General features: G+C 48.7%; 1 protein-coding gene and 1 long non-coding RNA gene across 3 annotated transcripts in view; one reads left to right on the top strand and one right to left on the bottom strand.

Moving 5' to 3' along the window:
* The window catches only part of LOC142472391 (uncharacterized), a 33,682-nt gene extending 21,386 nt beyond the window's left edge, over positions 1 to 12,296 (top strand). The window contains exons 2-3 of one of the 2 annotated variants that reach the window (XR_012789670.1): positions 9,633 to 9,836; positions 11,865 to 12,296. This is a non-coding gene — a long non-coding RNA (uncharacterized LOC142472391). Of the gene's footprint in view, positions 1 to 9,632; positions 9,837 to 11,859 lie in introns of both variants that reach the window. The other variant, XR_012789671.1, reaches the window with a different exon arrangement.
* MYMK (myomaker, myoblast fusion factor) lies at positions 174 to 8,416 on the bottom strand. Its single transcript, XM_075579496.1, has 5 exons — positions 8,045 to 8,416; positions 6,120 to 6,234; positions 4,533 to 4,681; positions 3,633 to 3,749; positions 174 to 1,297 (listed from the first exon to the last, which is right to left on the bottom strand). Exons 1-5 carry the CDS (start codon positions 8,177 to 8,179, stop codon positions 1,151 to 1,153), a joined length of 663 nt encoding a protein of 220 aa, XP_075435611.1. The 5' UTR covers positions 8,180 to 8,416; the 3' UTR covers positions 174 to 1,150.
* Positions 12,297 to 24,634: the final 12,338 nt, after the last annotated feature.

Below are 24,634 nucleotides of genomic sequence, written 5' to 3'. Positions count from 1 at the left end.
AGGGTTACCAAACTCCACGCAGACCTCTTGGGTGGAGGAGACATCAACGCCCTGTCAGATTGCTATGAGACAGATACCACTCAACTCCACCAGACACGCCAGGTTTGTGCGTCAGCTGTGTGTATTCTCAGGACAACACACATGACATCAACAGGAATGGTTCCAGGGGGCAGTTTACACGACTCGAACACAAACAAACCGTGTGTAATGAAGTGTACAGAACCGCGGTAAACAAATTCAGCGTGCTCCTTTCACTCAGACACAAGGCAGCGGGGGTAGACAACCCAACATTTAATATTACCGATTGATTTAAATCAAACACGTTATCACACCGTAACAAGTTTACACCTCTGTTAACATCTTGCAATGCTTTAAAAAAAAAAAACAAATAGGAAAATATAAAATTAAAATATACAAACAACGGAGCGTTAATAAAATAAGATTCCTATGTAGGGAAGGGACGAGAGAATTTGGAATATATTACATTAGGAAGGGTCATTTCTGGCAGCAAATCTGTTTGGTTGGAATTGGGCCACAACCTGACTTTGACATCTTTAATTCTGCAGGGGTCAACAAAACCTTGCTTTGCAATAAGCCTCAGGACCACCTGGGGTCAAGCCCTTTGTTGTAGATGGGACCCCAAACCCGTTACAGCCACAGTCATCGGGATTAAAGCAGCATTATCAACCTCACCTGCTGCTCAGCCTAAAAAATATGACAATTTCCACAAATTATCTCTAATTTCCCCTTTTCATACTTTTCTTTTATGCAGGCCCCCACCTCCTCCCCCCCCCCTGCCAGCGTAGGGGTTGACCAAGTCTAAAGAGGCCACAATATGTCGGCCACCATGCAACCTTTGGGATTTGTGAGGGGAGGGGGGTGAATGTCGCAAGCCTTTTTGTTTTTCGTTGGCATTGGGGTCGAGGGACGCTTCATCAGTGGGAGAGTTTCCACCATAATTCTTTTTTTCTCAATATTAAGGCTTCTCCCTGATAAACTGGTGGAGTGGCCGGCATGGCTCGTCTTTCAGCTGGACAATTGGAAGCGTCATCATTTAGGTGGGTGGAAGCAGAGAGGGTCACATGTCCTATAGGTCCCATCCAGGTTTCACGTGCTGCAGGTCAAACACAATGGCCGCTGACCTGCCCCGTCACACACACATGCAGAGCGTTTTGCAGTCCACCTTGGCCGGGCTACCTCCATTCCCAGCTTTTTTGTTGATCTTGGGCAGCAGAAGTACGAACGACATGGCTAGGGAGCAGTGGTAGAAGCTGTGCACGTAGGTGTAATCCCATTCCTTGCAATAGATAAGATAAGGAAACCATGTTATGGAGGAAGTAGCACTGTGGTTAAGCCATTCCTAACTCCACATCATACCCTCCAACCGCACCTATCTAGCTGCTTCTGAATCCTTTCTTTAGGCGCTGAACCTATTAAAATCAGCTTGACCTATTGTACCTTATGCCAGGGTGTTAGAGCAGCAGAGAACTCCACTGCCTGTCTTCCATTGGCTGATGTTCGGCACCTTCAGCTACTTTGCTTATCAGGTCTACTGTATGTCTACACCTGGTCATGGGCTTTGTCCTTGAAAGAATTTGGCCTGGGACAATATTACATGTCTGCTCCAGTGTGCAGCTTAAAGCCAAATAGCATGGTGACTCCAGCGTCCTCTCTTAATTCAACGTACCCAGAAGGTCTTGCTGTAAGTAACGCTGTGGGAACCTTTATACAATATTAACCCCATAGCCGACGTACAAGAGGGTAAAGAGAGATGTTACATATACATAGTTACATAGTAGATGAGGTTGAAAAAAGACATAGGTCCATCAAGTTCAACCTATGCTAAATTTAGACAACAGATACTTTATCCTATATCTATACTTCCTTACCTTATTTTTTCACTCACGGTTCCATGTTCTCTTTTAAAGAAAAGTGGATTTATTCGAGACATTTGCACTTCCCTTCCTGGCATAAAACGTTCTAAAACTTGGTCCAAGAAGCTTTGTATATATAGAGAAGCACTTCTCGACCTCATTTACATTATGTACCCCCTGCTAGAAAATAATTGTTCCGCGAACCCCTAATTAGTAAATCTTATTGCCGACTCATCAGACTATCGCTAACAAAACTGTGTGACCGATCCCAGGCAGTGTAGGGTCCTGTGCTCGTGGGGGAACACACGCTTAATAAGGCCCCAATCTTCACCTGTGTGTGTGAAGGCAGCAAGGGGGGTACAGCTGTCACTCACTGCGATAGCTTCCAAAATGTCACGTCCCACAATGCCCTGCCGCTGTGGAAGCAAAGCATTGTGGGGACCGCCTTGGAAGCTCCTGATGTAACTGACAACCATACCCCTCCACCCCCCCTTCGATAAGGTGAAGTTTGGGGTCTTACTAAGTGCGCAGACCCCACACTGGCTCAGTAACCCATTATACTCCCTGAGAGCCGATTTTTGGGCGCAAACCCTTTGGAGAGACCTCACGCACCCTTAGGGAATTGTGAACCCCCTGTTTGGAAATACTCGATTTAAAAAAAATAAAAAATTAAATACAACCCTTTTTTAACATCATTAAACATAGTGCCACTGCTTTTCTAAGCCACTTTGGCTGCTGTTTTAAACTGTTTATTAGTATAGTGTCCCATAAAATGTCAGCACGGAAAATAACACAAAATTAAACAAACAAGTCAGAATATAATGACCTCATGTCTCATTTCCTGCCTCTCCTAAGACAAGAAGCAGCACCCCTCCGGAGTAAAAACACTCCTCATTATGGCTTATACTCCACGGCTCCCTTACGCCCTGAACACTCTTCTCTGGGGTTCCATCTCCTGCAGGATGCCGGTAGTGAGCATGTGGGACATGGGAAGTTATCCTTGCCCCATGTCTGGGAGTGTGAACTCGACCAATACACCGCTACCAAGACCTCATTCCAGTCCGGACACTCATATTCCTTACAATGGAATGGGGGAAGCGGCAATTTATGGTGATTATTTGTTTCAAGGATGACACAGGTTGAAGTACTTGGGTGAGTGAGATTGGGCGTCTCTTAGGCTGCGGACATGATGCCTTCTCCCGTGCGGAGGCGCCGTCCGTGGGAGTGTCTAGGGGTGTGCCAGTGACGTCACGGAGCTGGTTCGCCCTCATTGGGTGAACCGCTCACGTGACCGGCCTGTCGCCCCAAGAAATCAGTTTGAACTGATTTCTTGCACAACGCGCCCCCTCCTGCTTCTGCTCGCACGCCGCATGGACGCGAACACTGTCTGTGTGCTCAGCGTGCGGACCCGTCCGCACGGTCTGCGACACCATGTCCGAGGCCTTACCTAGACCAAAAGTGATTTCGAAACCCCCTTCAGGTACTAGAACAGGGGGTTGCCGACTCCAATCCTCAAGGGCCACCACAGCTCAGGTTTTAAGCATATCCCTGCTTCAGCCCAGGTGGCTCAATCAGTGGCTCCGTCTTCGACTGATTGAACCACCTGCGCTGAAGCAGGGATATCCTTAAAACCTGACCCGTGGTGGCCCTTGACGACTGGAGTTGGCCACTCCTGGCCTATGGAACGAACCCCAAAGTCCCACAGTTACATCTCTCTGCTTCACGCAACACGTGAGCAACAAATGATTGAAGACGTACCTCAAAAAAGAAGCGCAGCATCAGCGCCAGAGCCCCGAAGCAGAATCCGGGTCCAATCTGCTGGGTGTAGACACTTTTATCGGGATACAGCCCTTTCTTCTCCTTCATTTTCGTTAACTGGAAAACACACATCACAGAAATGCCGTGGCTGTTAGTAAAGTGGCTGATTGTAAAGTGGCTGATAGTAAAGTGGCTGATAGTAAAGTGGCTGATAGTAAAGTGGCTCTTAGTAAAGTGGCTGATAGTAAAGTGGCTCTTAGTAAAGTGGCTCTTAGTAAAGTTGTGCAAATGTCTTCTATTGTTTTGCTGCATTTTTTCTGCAGTTTTCTGGGAAATTTAGAGGTTTTCACAACATTTTTGTTCAATTTAGTCACTTTTTCTTTTTACCCACCATAACTTATTTAATGTTTGGTTCAAACCTATCCCAGCTTCACATTGCACACCCAGTATACCCAGCCTCACACTGATGAGACTCCAAAAGGACAAAACAGGTGTCTGTGAGTAGGTTTTCTGGCTCTGCACTTCTTTAATCCAGGCTGTGCTGAGAAGCTGTGTAATTTGGCAGGTGTAAGCTTACAGGGGTGCATGTTCAAATGGATTTCAAGCCAAAGGTGACGCTGAGTGCTCATTTGCATGTCATTACCCAGAATCCCTGGCTGCAGTGGAAGCCTTGCATGCTAAGAGATAATGGGGTGTGAATGTGCTCACAACGTGGTATTTTTATTTGTGGGGAATTCACCAGAATTCTGTGAAATGTCAGAACATTTGGGGAACACGGTCGCATATAACTGGCCACGTGACCTTGCACTTTGACCTTTTAATGCTCCTACGAATATAGTTTTTGGAAAGCTTCCCTCGCCCATCTCCCTAGTTGCCTTCATGCATGGCTCAGATACCCACCCATTTCACAGTGATCATAAGCACGGCAGTTCCGATAGGTCCAGAGTAGACACCGTAGCCCCAGCGGTCTTGATATATCCTCACTGCGATGGTGAGGACACCAAACATCACAAGGGTGGACCTCTTGGGCTCATCAAAGTCGGCCAGTGCTGTAGGACGTTGGGATGGAAGAAGAGTCGGTTTTCTCAATGTCACCATGAAGCAAAATGTAATTAGACCTTTGGCTGTGAAAGTTGTACATGACATGTCTGTCTTTTCTGTGATGCAGTGCAATATATGATATGTAGTAAAAGGACACAAGAGGGTCCCATTTTTGCCAGGTATCTTGTATGTAAACAGCTCTAACTTGATGTGACGAGCAACAGTTGTGCATTTAAATACACATTCCAAATACAGGATACAGAGGACCATTATCACTGTTACGTGACATGTGGAAACCAGTTAAAGAATTGGATTTATGCTATAGACCTGTACAGTGGCACCAGCAAACGCTGCACCCCTCCCCTAAATCCATAAACACACGCAGACATACAAATCATGTCTCAACACCTATATATGCTTAACAGGAATATCATGGGCAACGGAAAGCGATGATCCCATATCCAATGTGCTTCCAAACTCTACATTAACACACAGAAATGTACTGTATGGTACGGCCAGCAAGTACTGGTAATGCTATCTAGTTGTAAAATGTTAGCCAAATGGCAAGTCTACTGCCATCACCATTATCACCAGATAGCCATGTAAAGGTAACATTTTATGTGCAGTATGGCAACCGAGGAGTTAACCTTTTGCGTGGGGGTCAGTGTCACCAAATCTTTGCTGGTCCGTGCAATAAATCGAGATGTAGGGAGATTCTGTCCGAGTCCGCGAAACGTGTGAAAGTGGCTTTGGGGTCTAAGGTTCTCATTATGACACTTACCCTGGGGATAAAGTGTATGAATCACACCTTCCACTTTACGACCCCGTAAGGGACCTATTACAGGACTTTCACTGGTAATGTGTCGGCTTTCTGTTGTACCCCTTTTTTGTTTTATAAATGCCTTTTGTTATATTACATCTAAAATGTAACAAGTACTTACTGTCTTTGAGCTCAAATTGGATCTGCGTACCTTTTGAAAGGATTGCTCTCATTTTGTACACGTTTTGCTACATTGGGTATTTCTGGGGGACCAGGTACTCTCAACTAGGTGTAAGACATGGGGTGGGCAACTCCAGTCCTCAAGGGCCACCAACAGGTCAGGTTTTCAGGAGATCCCTTCTTTGGCACAGGTGGCTCAATCATTGGCTCAGTCTTTGACTGAGCCACCTGTGCTGAAGCAGGGATATCCCTAATACCTGACCTGTTGGTAGCCCTTGAGGACTGGAGTTGCCCTCCCCTGTATAAGACCTTTAAATTTATCCTGGCGGCGGTAGCATAATAGGTGTGTTGTGAAGGTTTTCGGGTCCGAGTGCTCACTTGTAGTGCCCTGTGGACAGGCGTGTAAGACATGGCCAAGTGTTCTTGTCCCCTTTCTCGTACACACACAGACAAACACCCATGTGCACGCAAGCAAGCGTGTACGTGACAAAACATCCAGGGCTTACCTATCAGTGAGACCCACATGGACAGGGCGGTCCCGTAAATGCTGAAGTACTCGAGGAGATCATACCTCATGAAACACAGCACCGCTAACCCAGGCCCATCGCAGGCATGGTAAATCTGCAAGGACAGCAGAGACAATCTGTTAACAAAGAGGTAAACCAGGGACAGAGAGTCCCAGCAGATCTCTCCAGCAGTGAAAGGGTTAGGGGACATTTGTGGTGCGTGTGCTTTAGGAATTCCCTGAAGAGAAGGAGGACCAACGTGGCCTGCAGTTTGTATAGTAACCCACAGCTGACAAGCCACCGCGACATACTTCTTCAACTGGCTAGTGACGAACAGCCCCTGCGACAGCTGCTCGCAAGGCATGTTTGTATATCTTTATATAGCGCCCGCCATGTGCAGTGCATGGAAGAAGAATACTGTAAGTGCAACAGGCCAAACCCGACCATGGGAAAGGCAATCCCTGCCCCGAAGAGCTTGCAATCTAAGTGTAATGCTGGCCACTTTCCAGTGCTGCTCAGCATTGTAAGGTCCTGTAAGTGAGTGCTGTAATCCCGCTATATAATCATATCGCAGTGAAAAGACAACGACCAGTTGGGGGCTTCTTGGTAACACCATTGTCCAGAGGAAAGAACACAGAGCACAAGATATCTTCCTAACCTCATATAGTGCGAAATATGGCTGTTCCAATAGAGAAATGTGGGAAGAAATACATCATATATTTGGGATCACTGCTGTAAAAGGTTCTTCTCTACGACGTACTGTATCCTCTGGATATTTTGTGGGGCTAGATCGACAACGTCCTGTTAAATCAGGGATGATAATGTGATGTTACCTAAAACGGGAACGCCCGTGATTTTCCGGGAGCTTAACGATATGCAAAAACTACTGGGAATTGCATCTCACTTAGCGCAGGTTCCCCGCTGCGTTATTGGCGCACATCGTTGGGTTATCTCCCAATAACGGTTTCGCCTAAAATACAGACCAGGAAATAGGGCTTTAGCTCACTTTGAGAAAGACAGAAGCGAAGAGGGAAGTAACGCTAAGAGATAACACTATGCTGGTTAAATTAGGACCAACTGTGGTGTTACACCCATCTAAATCCTACAAAAGCCCTATTTTATGGTCTGGGTGGAAGTTACACCAAGTGGAGGGATGACCCAACTAATGTACCGTTAAGTCCCTGCGTTGATCTTAAAAGGATATGCCATGTTATGATAACACATTGTTTTCTATGTCATTATCACTAATGGGCTTTTATAGTTCACACCATACATGCTATGGGATAATACGTGGTTTAACCTGGCGTTATTTACCTTTGAAGATATATATCGTTACTCTTAACATGTTGTTAAGTCCTATTTGAAATCTAGTGCCAACTCCTTCTAACCTTGGGAAAGGTCACCGTATCTCCATATGCCTTCAAAATAGATTGCTAGCTCTTGGAGGCAAAGATTCAGTGGGCATTCATTTGAATGGGCTTCAATGTTTTGTAAATATGGGCTCTTGTACTGTAGTAGTCTAATCTTTTCTATGTCTCTACAACCCTATCCGCTGCTACACAGGCACACAACACTTTGCTTTGCAAACTTTCCGTACGTGGCTGTTTGAATATAATTGCTTTGAAATACATTGCAAAAGCATTTGACGTGTGTAAGGTTTCCAGCGGAAATATGTTCTTGGTCACTCCAGCACTAAAGAGTCCAAAGGCAAAAGAGAAGCCGGGAGACCGAATGCTGTGCCGTTCTGTATGCTGGGGATTCCTATTTTCCTGAGAGCCTCGTTGCACATGATCTGTGATTGTAATCCTACCTGGGGCGATTTAACTTGAGGGCAATGGGACACACCAAAGGTTGGGTTACCATGAGATTATTCCATAGTCTTTCAGTGTAGCCTGGCTAGGGAATTCAATAAATAAATCACTTACCGCAATGAAGAACATGGTGAAAAAATAAACCATAGCTTCCATGTGGAACTGCCGCTTGGCTGCTATGCTGATGGTTGGCAGGAATGCCAGGCTGCTGATGGTTGGTAGAAGGAGCTTTGCCACAATAGAACCCATTGGAGAGATGCACCAAGCGGAGTCCTCTTGAGAGAAGCGAAGGAAGGATCCAGCTCCTGAGTATTGGAAGGACTGCTTGGGCAATGTAGTGTGTTGTGGTTGCAGCACAAGAAGACTGAGGCACAGCTGGGCAAGCAGAGCTTTAAAAAGTTAAATGTCCAGATCAGGGCTATGTGATGTGGCAACAGGTGCCACTGTAGAGAGCTGCCTGGCACAACAGCTGATTCCTTCTATTTAAACGGCCTCTGCTTTCCCTTTAAGGACTGCCTAGTTATCCCCTTCACAGTCAGAGGGACCTGCAACTCATTTTAAAGCAAAGCGTTATTGCAGGGCCCCTCTGATAGTGAAGGGGTTCTGTTTATGTGAAAGGCTTTGCAGACCCCCATGGCAGGGACGGGGTTAAAAGGATAACGGTGCGAGTGAATAGTGAACGCTGTGCGCTGAGAATTCGGCATACCTCTACAATACCTTCCTAGTAATGGTCAGATGAGGTGTGAGGACAATAGGGATGTAAACATGTTCTGCAGATTCCATTATTTGGGTAGAAGGCTCCATTCCAGTGCCCTTCGTGTCTGAATTGTATTTACTATGTAGAAGAAGCTTTAGTCTGTGCTTATACTGTGTGCGATGGCGCTTGCGTGCGCACGCGCCACGTACAAACTGCAGGATCCCTTAGAGGCCGGCCCTAGTGAGCGCGATGGCGCGACAGCGTTTTGAAAAGACAAAAAAAAATGTTGTCTTTTCAAGCGACGGCCGCGTCACGTGAGCGGTTCTACCAATTGCGGCGATCCAGCTCTGTGACATCACAGCCACGCCTCTGCCACGCCCTCCCCATCACCTGAACCAGTATGTGCAGAGATCGCTTGATCATGGTGTTATGCTGTTCTAGTAAGAGAAGCCGGGTTTTGTGAGGAATCTCGGCACCCTGCGGTATCCCTGCCACAGGCCGTGCTAACAGTCTGATCACTCACCCAAGATAGCTACCTCCTGACTCATGGAGAGAAGGCTCGAGCTACTTATCTGGGTATGTACACTTTCCAGTGTTCTAATGTTACAGTCTAATGCCATTACCAGTCAGGAAATGGATTAAAGGGCATCAAGTAGCATGGTCTGTGTTAACTGGAGTATTAAGTATTGGTGAAAGGTGTTTTTACTTCAAATGTAAGCATCCGTACAACATATCCGGAGATACAACCGATAAAATGTACTTATTGGCAGACGTTTGCAGACGGGAATGGTTTAGTACAGGTGTGGCCAACTCCAGTCCTCAAGGGCCACAAACAGGCCAGGGTTTAAGGATATCCCTCCCCCCCCTGAAATTTTCCGCCCTAGGCTTATGTCTAAATACGGGCCTGTGTATGATAATGGGGGAGGTCAAGGTGCAGACCGGTCTGAGACATGTGTATGCTCACAAGGGGTATTTTTATTTACTGTACTCATCTATTACGTACAGGGTCATGTACACGGTTTAACCGCTAGGTAAACTGCACGGCAAATCTTGCTGCCTTGTGGCTGGAAAGGAATAAGGAGGAGGCGGATGGTGGCGGAGGACAGTGGGGGTGGAGTCTGCCCCAGCGGTCCAACCCAGAGGTCAGTAAAGTCTTTCGGTGTCTGCCGCCTGCCAGGAAGGACCTCCCCTGCTCCACACCACAGCCAGGTAAGGGCTGAGAGGGAGGTTGGGTAGAGAATGAGAGAGGAGGGTGGGTGGGCGAGGAGGGATGGGGAGGGGAGAGAATGAAAGGAGTGGGGAAGAAGGAAGAATGAGAGAGGTGGAAGGGTGGGGGAGAAGGAAAGATGGGGGGGGAGAGAATGAGAGGGGTGGGTGGGCGAGGAGAGATGGGGAGAGAATGAGAGAGGAGGGGGTGGGGGGAGGAGAGATGGGGAGGGGAGAGAATGAGAGAGGAGGGAGGTGAGGTAGAAGAGATTAGAAGGGAGGGGAGAGAATGAGAGAGGGGGCAGAAAGAAAGTTAGGAGGGAGTAAGGCTGCGGCCCCGCTAGCGCTGAGCGCACTGGCGCTCAAAGCATGCGTTGCTGATGTCCTGCATCTGCTCGCGCGGGGGGAGGGTGGGGAGTGGGGGCGGCATTGCCGAATATTGAGCGAGCGGGTAAGTATACATTTTTTATTTACTTAAGCGCATCGCGTGTGTGCCCGCACCCTCGCCAAGCACCGCTCGCTCAGCGCTAGCGGGGCTGCAGCCTAACAATGAGAGAAGGGGCTGAAGGAAGGAGTGTGAGAATGAGAGGGGGGTTGAGGGAGGGAGAGACAATGAGACAGTGCGTGCGGGGGAGAGAGGGGAGTCCCACCAACAAATCACTGTACAAATGGCAGCATTGTTTTGCCTTCATTCTATAAATTGGGGGATGGGGGGGTTGTCAGTTGGCGGAACTTCATTATTTAACTCCACGCGATATATACGTTGCTCATACATTGTTGACGTTTCCAACGCAGGAGGTTAAAAGACAAAATCTGCAGGGTACAACACTGCCATGTTTCAGTTTGCGTGGCATCATGACCGAGGGGTTCATTAGTGGCACAAGGCTGAAGGTTCGCCTAGGGCTCCGAATACCATTGTACCACATATAAGCGTGAGCTGTGTGACACAGTGTGGAAGCATGTTTGCAAAGCACTCCCCATCATTTTCACACTACAGGGAAACCCCCCAGTGTGCCAGCGCTCTGCGGACAGAAATAATAGCGATGGCTTCTGTGCTCTCGCCTTCCCCGAGGGACAGTTGTCTCACTTTCTCATTCCTTCCGCTGGGCCAGCTGCCCGATCTGGTTTTTGGCATTTCCAGACGTTTTTCGCATTCAGAGAATCCAATGTCTTTTGCTCTTGAGGGAAGTGCGTGTAATGTCACAGATATTCTGTTATCCTGTTGGGGGAACACTGTGCAACGGGTATATATACCTGATGTGGGTATAGCCTGCCTTTACATGCTATGACAATGAAGGATGCTATTAAGAATCCTGTAGCTTGGTTGGTCCAGGTAGCCAAGTCCAGTCCTCAAGAACTAGCAACAGGCCAAGTACAGTATTAGGGATATTCGTGCTTCAGCACAGGTGGCAAAATCAGTGGCTTTTAACATGTAAACATTTGAAGTACCAACAGGGTAAATACATCTCAGAGGCTGACTAGTGCAGAAGCCCCTAATCATTTTGACTGAACCACCTGTGCTGAAGCAGTGGGGTACTTACAACCGGAGCTGTTAGTGGTCCATGAGGACTGAAGCTGGGAACCACTGCCATAACCTTACCACGCACAAGCTTTGTGTAATACAGTAGGTACAGCCGGTCTTACAGGAGCCAAAGTCAGGTAGTGCAAAGGTTCTTAAGACCCTCCCCTCCCCCCAACAGGTCAGGTTTTAAGGATACCCCAGCTTCAGCACAGGTGGCTCAATCAGTCCCTGCTTCAGCACAGGTGGCTCAATCAGTACCTGCTTCAGCACAGGTGGCTCAATCAGTCCCTGCTTCAGCAAAGGTGGCTCAATCTGAAGCTGGGCTATCCTGAAAACCTGCTAAATAGGTGCAGTTGGAAAGGTACAGCACGTGGCAGCCCTAAGGATTTATTTATTTTTTAGCTCCGGCCGTATTTCCCATCCCTTTCTATCATGGAATTATCCATTAAATACATTGGTTTTTTTTAACGTCTGTGAATGATGATTTTTTTTTCTTCTTCCCAGCGCAGCTGTGTCACAAAGCTCCACCTTCTGTTCTCTCCCGGCCCTGCAGAAGAGAGGAGACAGCTGAGCAGCAACACAAGGGGACTAGAATGCTGTGGCTGGGGCAGCTGTTCCGGACAATGTAACAGACATGAAATGCAGCCCTGGGGATCCACAGACAAGAACCGCTTGGCATTCAGGAGAGGCAAAAGGGGTGGCCAACCCATCCAGTGTCCCGAAGACCAGCAAGGCTTGGCAAGGACCCTCTCTAGTACTGTAGAGGTTGAGATGATGCACAGTAAGTGAGGTCTGCAATCCCTTTTTAGGAGATTGCAAAATCATTGCTGTTAACCCATCGCTGCCAGAGAGACCTGCATTGTAAACCATCACTTCTGTGCATCATTTAAAAGGATCCGTCTCACCCACCGGGTGCAAAAAAATAAAACAATGAAACAACTTGAAGCATCACACGGCACTGATCGTAGTTTTTTTGCTTTTTTTTCTGTTTGCGTTTTATTGTTTTATTTACTTTAAGATGTGTTTTCTTGCTTTTTTCCAAAAACTGGTTTCGTTGTCGAAATCCGATGCTCGTTTGAGGCGATAGAAGCGTTTGAAATATTAAGTGTCTGGGAGGTTAAAATGAAGCTCCCCCCCTGAGCCCAGTGCGGCCGAAAGGTTACCATGGTAACCGCAGAAGCTAGAGATGAAGAAATGCATGATTTTAAACACAATTTGGGGGGGGGGGGGATCCCAAAAGAGCAGGACATGTTCAGGTGGCAAAGTACCAATATTACCGTATTTTCTAGATTCTAAGACGCACTTTTTTCACATTTTACCATTTCTGAAATCGGGATGCGTCTTACAATGTCAGTGAAAAACAGGTACGGTGCCTGTACCAATATGGCAGCTGATGCGAGTCAGCTGTGGATCCTACGTTGCAGAATGACGTTCCCAGAACGCGATGCTGCCGACCCTAGCGCAGCGCCCGCAGTACTGCGCAGGAGGTTGCTGTTGCGCTATGGCAGGCTGAAGGTGCCTTCATTTAAGTTGTCATCGCCTGTGCATGCGCATAGAAGGGATCCCTAATTGTCACTTAAAATGTCATCAAAAAGACTTCACTATGCTGAAGCATTGCAAGTAAAAAAAACGTTTTTTTTTTGTACATTTAATTTAGTGGGGGTTTTTCCCCCGAAAGTTATTACATCAATGGTGTGTCTTACCATCGAAGGAATACAGCGTCCAATCGATGGCGTCTTAGAATCGAGGAAATACGGTGTATAAATTAAACTCTTATCGGCTTCTGGACAGGAAACTAGTGTTTTCACAAGAACTTTTTTTTTTAAAGAAGTTGATTGTAACAGTTATAATAGCCTCCAGTCACCGTGGGGGCTGGATTAATAACATACCATTCATCCAATTCCGGCGTTTAAGGAAGAATTGGAGCCATTTAAATGACTTCTTGGAAGGGGCAAAAATTCTTAAAATGTAAAAAAAACAAAAAAAATTGCTTTTTAGAAAGAGAAAATAATCTGGAATTGATAAATACAGCATTCTTCAGAGCGAAGGAGTTGCAAAGGGACATTTTAATAGTCAAATCTGTCGAGATTGGACAATTAGATACTATTACTGCAGGAGATGACAAGAAAGGAACCACAGACAATCTGAATAAGAAAAAGAAAAGAAAAAAGCTTTTTCTCAGAAAAACGTATGGTTACGTTCATTACTAATTATAATCCAGGGGCCTCCATAATTAAACGCATTTTCCATAGATACTGCAATGTTCTTAATCGTGACCCAATTTGGGGTCCGTCTATTCCCTCTCAACCACAACTTGTGTATATTAGAGCAAGACATTGCAAGAACTGTTATGTCTCCTGGTATTTTGAAAGACCACTGTATGGTAAGCAACAATTGGCTGAATGTTTTTTTTTTATTTTTTATCCCTGCTTCAGCACAGGTGGCTCAATCAGTGGTTCGGCCAGCTTCCAATGCAGCCAGGGATTCTGGGTAATGACATGCAAAGAAACACTTACAGCGTGTCACTTTTTAATCGTCCGAATTGCTTTTTGGAAAGGTGCCGATCAGAAGCATGTAACCTAGTAAACATGCCCCTGTCCCTCCTCGCTCACTTCTGTCCTTGAAGGGGTTTCTCCTTTACCGTCTCTTTTTTTTTTTCCCCGCATCAAAAACTCTGGTAACAATCGTCGCCAAATGCAAGAAACGTGATTAACCGGCTACTTCGAGCAGTCACAACTGGGAACGCAAAATGGTGCAATAATCCTAAAACCTTATTGGCGTGGAACTTTTTTGCTCAGCGAGCACTAGAGATGGGAGAGTCATATTCCCAGTTGTTCCCGTTTCTTGAAAAGGAGCAAAATGTCGCAATTTCCCCCAGAACTACAGAAACCTCGCAGCATATTGAACACCAGGAGATCTTATACATTGACATTTATTGCTAGCCAATGTTGTCCGGCTTGCTAACTAACTATAATTAGGCAAACGCTATAATTGGGGATTCCGCTGAGTGCTCATCTCGCACTTTCGGTTAAAGCCCATTAAACACCGAAAACGAAGCCTCTTTTCTTTTTTAAATACCACCTCTTGTGGCGGCCGGTCCACAGGCATCCCGGCGGAGAATGGGCACCGATCAACACTGAATTCAAATGCAGGTCAATTTCTTTTCATAGCTGATAATTGATGGACAATGATTTTTGATTTTTTTTTTTTTAAATAAAATGAAAACGCTGGAAAACTAAAATAAAACCCCAGCAAGCTCTTTTTGGGAACCCGAGCCCCCACAAAATATATATATGTATCCAAGTGTCAAAAAGGAGAGCTATTGAGCGTGGTAAATGTATACAACAAGCGACAGAGAAGCCCAATGCTACATCCAACCTGACAAAAATACACCGTAAAATACTTATATATTCTCGTGAAAAAGGGTCATTTAGTATAACCCTTTGGCCAAAGCGTTGTAAGCCTGCGAGCCACGACAAGGCAGACCCAGTTCACAGTCCTAACACTACCAGATAAAATACTAATATACCTCTATTAGGATTAAAATTCTCAACGGAGTTCAATCCTGCAATACTTCTTTTTTTCCAATATTGCTGCTTTAATCTCTTTATAGTTCACCCTGTTTGTTCTAGAATTAACCCTCCCTCTGCCATTGGGGGAAAAGCACGGTGACTCTTTAATTGACCATATGAACCTGTAAATGAATACGTGGTATTCTGCTCATTGCAAGCGAGCCTGCCTCTGTGTGGCTTAACCCTTAATCTTCCAATCTGGATCGTGGTCCGCTGCTCCACAGGTGTAAACTCTCCCAGGATGTGTTTTGACTGCTGTTCGACTTGCGTATTTGTCTGCTGGCGCCCCTCCAGTTTAACGCAGCAGTTCATACTGGGGAAAGGGGGGATGGAATGTGAATATTTCCCCTGTGAAGGATGAACGTGCTGTATGGGATCCAGGCAAATCCAGAGGCGTGAAACGCCAATCTGTATTGCAGGGGTGGCCAAGTCCAAGAGCCACCATCTGGTCTGGTTTTCAGGGTATCCCTGCGTCAGCACAGGTGGCTCCATCAGTGGCTGCCGTAGACTGAGCCACTGATTGAGCCGTCTGTGCTGAAGCTGAGACGGATTGAGCCACCTGTGCGGAAGCAAGGACCGAGTGAGCCACCTGTGCTGAAGCAGGGACTGGTTGGGCCAGCTATGCTGAAGCAGTGATATACTGAAAACCTGACCCGTTGAGGGTTGTTGAGGACGGAAGTTGGGAACCACTGGTCTAGGAGATGCTGGTGCCAAAAAAATCCACGAGACTGTCTCCAAACCTGTGAGAGTTGACCTGTGCTCTTCTCCAATTAACCTTCACAGGGCCTTAGTGACGTGCCCGGGACTGCATGGGTCTTGGCACACCAGAAGCCCTCATGATGTATCAGGTGTCTGGGGCACTTGGTCTTTTTCTAGGGGGTGACTGGGCTGACCCCTCCAAGGCAGCAGCCAGGCCCAATCAAAACAGAGGTGGAGCCCCCTACACTTTGGCTTCCGGCATGCTTGGCTGGGTCCCGTCCCGTCCTGTCCTCCTCGCTCTTGCCTGGCGCCCCAGACAGCCAGCAGTGTGAAGTTATCCTCACCATGTATATATTCAGAGGTCATGGTTCTCAATATAAACTTCAGCATTATCTGGGCACTAACAAAGACTGGCGTTTTAAATATCTTCTTGAAGTGGTTTCTTTAGGAGCGCTGGATGACTCTGAAAACAGCGACGCTGACTTTTAAACAAGGGCACCTGGTTCAAATCCTGGTGTCGGCTCCTTGTGACCTCAAGGTCACTTTATTTCCCTGTGCCTCAGGCACTCAAATTAGATAGTAAGTTCGACAGGGCAGTGACTCATTGTGCCTGCAAAATTCCATATACTGTATAGCGCTGCGTACACCGTCAGATCGTTATAAGAAATATTATTATTAATTAAAACTCTTGCTGCGATACCAATTTGCTGGTGTTTGCTGGGTTACAATGATCCCTCTGTATTTCATTTAAATGCCTTGGGAAGGGCAGGGGGGCCTCTGCAACCGCCGTGCTCCCCTCCCCCCCCCAGGAAAATCTGGCACCCCCCCACTTTGTGCACCCCTGTGTTAGACTAGATGATAATGCAGTATACTACTATGGATCGGGCAAGTTTGCAGGCTCAAAATCCAAACTTCGGGAGTGACTATGTTCGATCAGACGTTCAACTCGAACCGCGGAAACAAGTTTCCAAATCTTAGTGGCCCTCGGATTCTGGGGTACAGTATTTGTTCTGTGGTTTTTCCAGTCCTCAAGGGCCACCAACAGGTCAGGTTTTAAAGATATCCCTGCTTCAGCACAGGTGGCTCAATCAGTCCCTGCTTCAGCACATGTGGCAAAAATCAGTCCCTGCTTCTGCACGGGTGGCTCAGTCAAAGACTGAGCCACTTATTGAGCCACCTGTGCGCAGACGCAGAGACTGATTGGGCCACCTGTGCTGAAGCAGGGACTGATTGAGCCACCTGTGCAGAAGCAGGGAAATCCTTAAAACCTGACCCGTTGGTGGCTCTTCAAGACTGCAGTTGGCCACCCCTGCTCTATGGTGCGCAAACTTCTTGAGCTGTGCCCCCCTGCCCGGGAGCTGCAGCGTTTGCGCCCCCCCTCCCCTCCCTCCCAATGACACGCGTAAAATGACGTCACGGGTCATGTGACGTCACGTGACCTCGCCGCGTCATTTGACGTGCGTTGCCACGGTGGCGCATCACAGAGGACCCGCAGAGCGCAGGTAAAGGTGTTACAGAGGCCTGACGCCTCCCCCGGCGTTTCATTTAAATGCCGTGGGGATGAGCGCGGGACCTCTGTAACCGCCCGTTCCCCCCCCCTACAAATTCTCCCGTCCCCCCTGGGGGCGCGCCCCCCCCCCCCCCCCCCGGTTTGCATACCGCTGCTCTATGGGATAGTTTTGATTCTGCAATCCATTATTTAGCAGCTGCAGTGTGAATGAAATATATATACACTTATTAACTGTTTGATTCTGACACCTCCCTATTAAGACAAGGAGTAACTGGAACTCAAGTGGGTTATGTTAAATGAGCATAATATGCTTCTTAGTCTGAAGAAAAACATCATTAAAATCCACAAGGATTACACAGCTGCATCCTGCTGACATGTATCCCAGATCGGTCCTCCGTCGGTGATCTCGAATATACACGTAACTTTTTATTTATTTTTTATTTTGTGTTGTGAAGATAATATACAATGTCTGGGATTTTCCAATATTTTAAGGTCAAAACCCATCAGGGTTCTTCTGGGAAATATGAAAAGTGAAGGGAACCCCCCCCCCCCTCCAGTTTTCCTGCCCTAAATTTATGATGTTTTTATTGGGGGTTTTGATAAAAATAAAAATTTTGCTCGGTCAAATGACAACTTGTGGTTTCCTGTCTTTTATTAAATAACTTTAATAACTTTTCATTTCATGTAGCGCTTGTTTCCCAATGGGACTCAAAGCGCGTCACAATTACAGTATAGCGTGCGGTACGCAGCACATGGGATTATTATAGACACATGATCTTACAATTTATGATTTAGGAACCTTAGACACGGAGATAAAGTGACTGGTCCAAGGTCACAAGAAGCCGATACCAGGTTCCCCTGCTTCCCACTCCGTGTCGTTGTTCTCAGAATCAGAGTCTTTACTCGTGTAGTAACACAGGAGGGAGAGGGAGTAGGGGAGATGATAACTTTTATTGGACCAACAAGTACAGTACTTACAAGCTTTCCAACCTCTCAGGATCATTCATCATGCTTGTAACATACTGTATCAACTATTTGTTGGTCCAACAATTACACCCCCTACTCCCTCTCCCTCCTGTGTTACTACATGGAAGGGACAAACAAGGATACCCAGCTTTCTTTACTCACGGAGCCTTAGGCTGAGTCCATAGAAGGACAGGCCGTGCTGAGCCGTGCGGACGCTCCGCGCTGAGCCCCTGCATCCTCAATGAGGATGCCTTGAGAGGGGGCTGACGCGAGCGTCCTCAGGCGTGCTGAGGCGCAGGGATTTTCAGCCGACAGCCAAGCTGTTTTTCAGCGCGCTGTCGGCTGAAAAGATCCAATCAGCCTGAAGCAGCGTCAACGTCACGGCGACGTGACGTCGGCGCCGTGACGTTCACGTCAGTGCGTTGCGGGCGATTGGCTCAGCGACGTCACTGCCCCGCCTCCAACCACCTCCCCCCCGGCTCCCTTCGCGCATGCTGGAGTCCGTGGAATTGCGCAGATTTCAGCAGGCGAGCCTCAGCGTCAGCGCGGCTCGGAACTCCTCACCCCTCTATGGCCCGGTCCTAAGTCTGCATTTGTTCCTGAATGGATAGGATCTCCATCACACAAATAGTACTGTTTGATACAAGCGATGTGCTTGGTGTTGTGACATCAGAATATATTTTTTAAAGGGTTCAACAGAAATGATAGGTGTGTGTTGCCTTTTGTACGGGAGTGCCAAGATCACAGACTCACCTTGCCGGACAAGCAATGAACGTATATACCACTACAAGAGGAGAATTTTTAAAATAAATATTGGGGTATCATGATTCAGCAGAGCCCTGTGAAGAAGTGGGGTTGGAAATACTGAAGGGAGCGAGCTAATAATGCCCCCAAATGGCAAGCCTTCAAAAAAAAAATCGTCAACGAGCAAAACATGGCGTGTGAATAATTTATAGTCTCCGCATTAGGGGAATTTAGTGATTGTAGAGAATTTCCCAAATTAGCACAATAAATGAAACTGCAATGCACATGGACTTCTTGTTGCTCGGCGAGTCGTCTGCAGTATGAATCCAGAATTTTTCGCAACAAAAAAAAGGGCCAATTTGACACGGTTTGCACAATACTCTATTGCATATGCCTCAGTGAAATGAAAGCAGGGGGGCTGATTATTTGTACCACATAATATATGTTGGTCGTTCCTTTTTTGCCCTTCTGTCTTTCAGCCAGGATCAATGTGTGAGGGCTAAAGTACAATGCTATTCTCTGCTGGAGACATGTCCACCATCAGGTTGCCCGATACTCGGTTTGCCCCAGAGCAGTTGTAGGGGGGGTGGCGGTGGAGGGGGGGCGTCCATTGTTGAGATGGGAACCTAGGAGGGAGGGGATGTCCATTGTTGAGATGGGAACCTGGGGGGGCGTCCGCTGTTGAGATGGGAACCTAAGCGAGATGGGCGCCCGTGCAGATGGCAACCTAGGAGGGGGGCATCCGTTGTTAAATAGGAACCCAACGCAGAAATTGCTGGCCATCCCAGAAGTTGCTGACCATTGTCCAGGGTCAATCGGTTGCCCCGGGCCCCCTTTCTCCCCCGGGGCCAGAACTGTAGTCCTGGCAATCTCCACTGATGGTGACCCTGGCTGGTGAGGCTTATAACGGACTTCTCTTTTTAGCCCTTCTTCTAATATTCTCATCAGAGTTGAACTGGCCTACTGTATATCTCTTGACTATCTATGAGGCAGTAAATCTGAACGCAAAGACACAGGAGATTTGGTGAACTTAGTGCCAAATAGGATTGTGATGGTTTATCCTGGCAAATCCAGGGCTCCAACTTTACACTTTCCCACACACACTGACTGTTGATTGATGATTGATGTCCCTTACCTTGGTGATGGCTTTCCTTTAGAAGTTATGGTAGACCGAGAATTCTACTGTCTAAATTAGGGGTGGCCAACTCCAGTCTTCAAGGGCCACCAACATGTCATGTTTTCAGGATATCCCTGCTTCAGAAATAGGTGGCTAAATCAGTGGCTCAGTCTTCGACTGAGCCACTGATTGAGCCACCTGTTTCTGAAGCAGGGATATCCTTAGACCCTTGAGGGCTGGAGTTGATCACTCCTGGTCTAAACCTTTCATATTTGCCCTGACCTAAAGGATTCATCGAGTGCACCAAGAAAAAGTATCAGAGGCACCGAATTCATAAATAAGGATGTCTGGTGTAGTGATTGATTTTGGGGTATTCTTACTTTGTTTAAATAACCCCTCAAATTAGGTTTCAGAGCCTTGAGAATTAATTAATATGTTATATTTTATCTTGCAGATGTGCTTGATAGTTGAATCGGTCTTGTTTTGTCTCAGAAGCAGCATTTTTATGAACATCTGGATAAAATATTTCCATATTACACAGTAAGCCCCAGTAGCTGAAAAGTGGTAAGGACCCTTGTGTTAAAAAGTTGAAATAATAATAATGAATGAAGTGTGCTTTGTGGTGTTTTTGTTTTACACATGTTTGCGGGATTGTACATTTTACACGCAGTAAGTCATTCATCACTACTTTGCAAACCCTGTCTGTCAGAATTAAACATGCAGAATTCTCACCAAAGCAAAATGTGTGACTTTGTCAAAACACGTTGGGTGTGGAGGAAGTCTCCAATACCACTGCCGATTCGGAAGCCTTTCCAGGGAATATATTTGAGAATGGTGCGTTCACAAGCACTAATGCAGAGAAATGCTTTCCTTTGTGATAATGCACGTGCACTCACATTCCAGTTATAATCAATGGACATAATCACTGGTAGACAAAAGCAGTACTCTTCCCATTGAGTTACACATAACATGATATACATGTGGTTACTTTTTCTGTGTGTGTGTGTGTGTGTGTGTCTGTGTATATATTAATTATAATCAAAAACGAATAAACTATACCGTTCTGTGGCTACTTAAAAACAGTGCATCCTGGAATGTATCTGACTCTATAGATATATACTAGCTGAGAGACCCGGCGTTGCCCGGGATGTAAATGCGTAATAGGTAGTATTATTTATAAATCGTGGAACAATAGGTGACTATTTGTTGGAAAGGTTGGATAATAATGTTGAAAAGAAAGATGGAAGAAAATGTAATACGATGTTGTTTAAAAATGGTTTATTGTAAACACACCACAGTACAATGTATATTTTGGTGACATAAGTGATGTGAAAATGTGAGGCGTGTGTCCTGCTAGGGTGTGAGCGTGTGTGAGGCGGCGGGTGGGTGTTCAGTACGGGTGGCGCGTGGGTAGTGAGTGCTGGCTGTGGGTCGGGGTCCTGCTAGGGTGTGAGGCGGCGGGTGTGTGGCGAGTGCAGGTGACAGCTGGTCAGTGATATTGTTGCGTAGCGGCAGGAGGCGGCAGGTGTGTGTCGAGTGTGTGGGGTGGGTGAGAGGCGGCGGGTGTGTGTCGAGTGTGGCAGGTCTGTTTAGTGCGTGCGGCGGGTGTGTGGCGCGGGGATGTGAGCGGTGGGCGGGGTGAAAGGCAGAAGTGCGGGTGGGCGAAAGGCAGAGGCGGGAGGGCGGACGAAAGGCGTTGAAGGAGGGGAGGTGAGGTCGGAGGGATGGTGGGGGGTGGTGAGGGGAGGTGAAGGGGGGCGGAGGGGAGGTCGGAGGGGAGGTGAGGGGGGGGGTGGTGGGGGATGGTGAGGGGAGGTGAAGGGGGGCGGAGGGGAGGTGAAGGGGGGGCGGAGGGGAGGTGAAGGGGGGGCGAAGGGGGGGTGAGGGGAGGTGAAGGAGGGGTGAGGGGAGGTGAAGGGGGAGAGGTGAAGGGGGGGTGACGGGAGGTGGAGGGGGTTGCCGGGAGGTGAAGGGAGGGGGGGGGGTGACGGGAGGTGGGGGGGGGTGACAGGAGGTGAAGGGAGGGGGGGGGGTGACAGGAGGCGAAGGGGGGGGGTGACAGGAGGTGAAGGGGGTGTGAAGGGAGGAAGGGAAGGGGGAGGTGGAGGAGAGGAAGAGGGAGGTGGGGGAGGAGGGGAAGGGGGAGAAGGGGGGAGGGGGGGAGGTGGGGGAAAGGGTGAAGGGGGGAGGTGGGGGAAAGGGTGAAGGGGTGAAGGGGGTAAAGGCGGGGGAGGGGAAAAGGGGGGAAAGGTGGGGGAGGAGGGAAAGGGGGGAAAGAGGGGGGAAGGGGGGAAAGAGGGGTGGAGGGGGTGAAGGGGGTGGAGGGGGGGATGGGGAAAGGGGGGAGGTGGAGAGGAAGTGGGGAGGTGAGGAGGGTAAGGGGGGAGGTGAGGAGGGGAAGTGGGGAGGTGGAGGAGGGGAAGGGGGGAGGTGGAGGAATGGAAGGGGGGAGGTGGAGGAGGGGAAGGAGGGGGGAGGTGGAGGAGGGGAATGGGGAAGATGGAGGAGGGGAAGGGGGAGATGGAGGAGGGGAAGGGGGGAGGTGGTGGGAAGAGGGGGGAGGTGGTGGGAAGGGGGGAGGAGGGGGGAGGTGGTGGGAAGGGGGGAGGAGGGGGGAGGTGGGAAGGGGGGGAGGTGGTGGGAAGGGGGGGGAGGTGGTGGGAAGGTGGGAAGGGGGGGGGAGGTGGTGGGAAGGTGGGAAGGGTGGAAAGGGGGGGGGGGTGGTGGGAAGGTGGGGAGGTGGTGGGAGGTTGTAAGGGGGAGTGAAGGGAAGGTGAAGGGGGGTGAAGGTGGGGGTGGGGGTGAAGGGGGGTGAAGGTGGGGGTGGGGGTGAAGGGGGGTGAAGGGGAGGTGAAGGGGGGTGGAGGGGAGGTTAAGGGGGGGTGGAGGGGAGGTTAAGGGGGGGTGGAGGGGAGGTGGAGGTGAAGGGGAGGGGATGTGGAAGGGAGGGGAAGTGTAGTGAGGGGTGGGTGAGGGGAGGTGGAGGGGATGTGGAAGGGAGGGGAAGTGTAGTGAGGGGTGGGTGAGGGGAGGTGAAGGCCGCTCACTCACCCATCCGGCAGCTCCCACGTGGATCTGAGGCGGGAGGCAGCGTGTTGTGGCCGCTCCCCCACTGAGTGTAGCGGCGCCGGGGGGGGGGGTGGAGGGGAAGTGAGTGAGAGGAAGTGAGTGAGGGGAGGTGATCACTCCGCTCCCCCGCTGAGTGTAGCGGCGCCGGGGGGGGGGGGGGTGGAGGGGAAGTGAGTGAGGGGAGGTGATCACTCCGCTCCCCCGCTGTGTATCGGCGCCGGGGGGGGGGTGGAGGGGAAGTGAGTGAGGGGAGGTGATCACTCCGCTCCCCCGCTGAGTGTAGCGGCGCCGGGGGGGTGGAGGGGAAGTGAGTGAGGGGAGGTGATCACTCCGCTCCCCCGCTGACTGTAGCGGCGCCGGGGGGCGGGGGGTGGAGGGGAAGTGAGTGAGGGGAGGTGAAGGCTGCTCCCTCACCCGTCCGGCAGCTCCCTCACACCCGTCCGGCAACTCCCACGTGGAGGGGGGGGGGTGAAAGCGCGGGAAACAGGAAGAGGCGGAGCCTCCGGGACCGGTGGGGAAGAGAGCGGGAGATGTGCTGCTAATGTATGTAACACCGTGTGTGTGTGTGTGTGTGTGTGTGTGTGTGTGTGTGTGTGTGTGTGTGTGTGTGTGTGTGTGTGTGTGTGTGTGTGTGTGTGTGTGGGCCAATGAGAGGTGTGGGGGGCGGCCCAAGGGGGTGGTGTGAGTGTGTGAGGCCAATGAGAGGTGTGCGGGGGCGGGCGGCCCAAGGGACCAATGAGATTGCCGCTAGGGACACCGGACATCCAGCAGGCAGGCAAACATACAGTGCTTTCACTAATATAGTATAAAGATATATATATAATCAATAATTACCATAGAAGCATCAGATAATGAGAGACAGCACACTAGGTTCAAATCAAAGCAAAGTCTGTATTGAAAACAGGAGTGGCACTGCAAGCAACGTTTCGGTCACCTACAGTGTGCTCTCTCTCTCATTATCGGATGCTCCTCTTGTAATTATTGATTTTACATTATTCTTATGGGATAAGCATCTGTGCTCTGCTTCAGTTTTTGTGTGCCAACTGCTTCTCTTATTTATAAATCATCAATGCTTTAGATTAGGATCTGCTTGTATGGCTGATCCCCAGACATCAAGGAGGCTTTTCTGCTTTGCCCCTTGAGGCATGTCTGCATTCCCGTTCCTAGTACATGCTCTTCTCATGTGGCAATACTATGGGATGCTAACTGATGGGGCACTATCCCTAACTGTAATACAATAAAACGGGGCCTTAACTATACTATACTTTAGGGAACCTATCCCTTACCTCTACTCCCTGAGGCTCCTCTCCTCCTGCCATGCTGGAACCTCACCCAGAACGCTCTGCTTCCTCTTTTATACCTCCTGTAACATAGTACCCCAGTGTCACCACGGGGTGGAGCATAGCACCGACTGCTCACCATTAACCCCTTGTAGTACACTAGTAAACCCACAAAGGGGGGGGGAGGGCGGAGGGTTACACACACACACACACACACACACACACACACACACACACACACACACACACACACACACACACACACACATATATATACTATTTTTTGTGCCCTAGGGCACTGGTTTCCAATTACTAGTTACAG

This window comes from Ascaphus truei, chromosome 21 (assembly GCF_040206685.1).
Source record: "Ascaphus truei isolate aAscTru1 chromosome 21, aAscTru1.hap1, whole genome shotgun sequence".
Taxonomy (NCBI): Eukaryota; Metazoa; Chordata; class Amphibia; order Anura; family Ascaphidae; genus Ascaphus; species Ascaphus truei.
This window is presented reverse-complemented; position numbering and strand designations above follow the sequence as displayed.

Bases quoted from the DNA above. Each gene is read 5' to 3' on its own strand.
- MYMK (XM_075579496.1), bottom strand. From the start codon at position 8,179: ATGGGTTCTATTGTGGCAAAGCTCCTTCTACCAACCATCAGCAGCCTG. The intron at 4,682-6,119 runs GTAAGCCCTGGA...AACGTCCTACAG, and splicing joins CATGTGGGTCTCACTGATAG to CACTGGCCGACTTTGATGAG. The intron at 3,750-4,532 runs GTGGGTATCTGA...TGTGTTTTCCAG, and splicing joins TTATGATCACTGTGAAATGG to TTAACGAAAATGAAGGAGAA.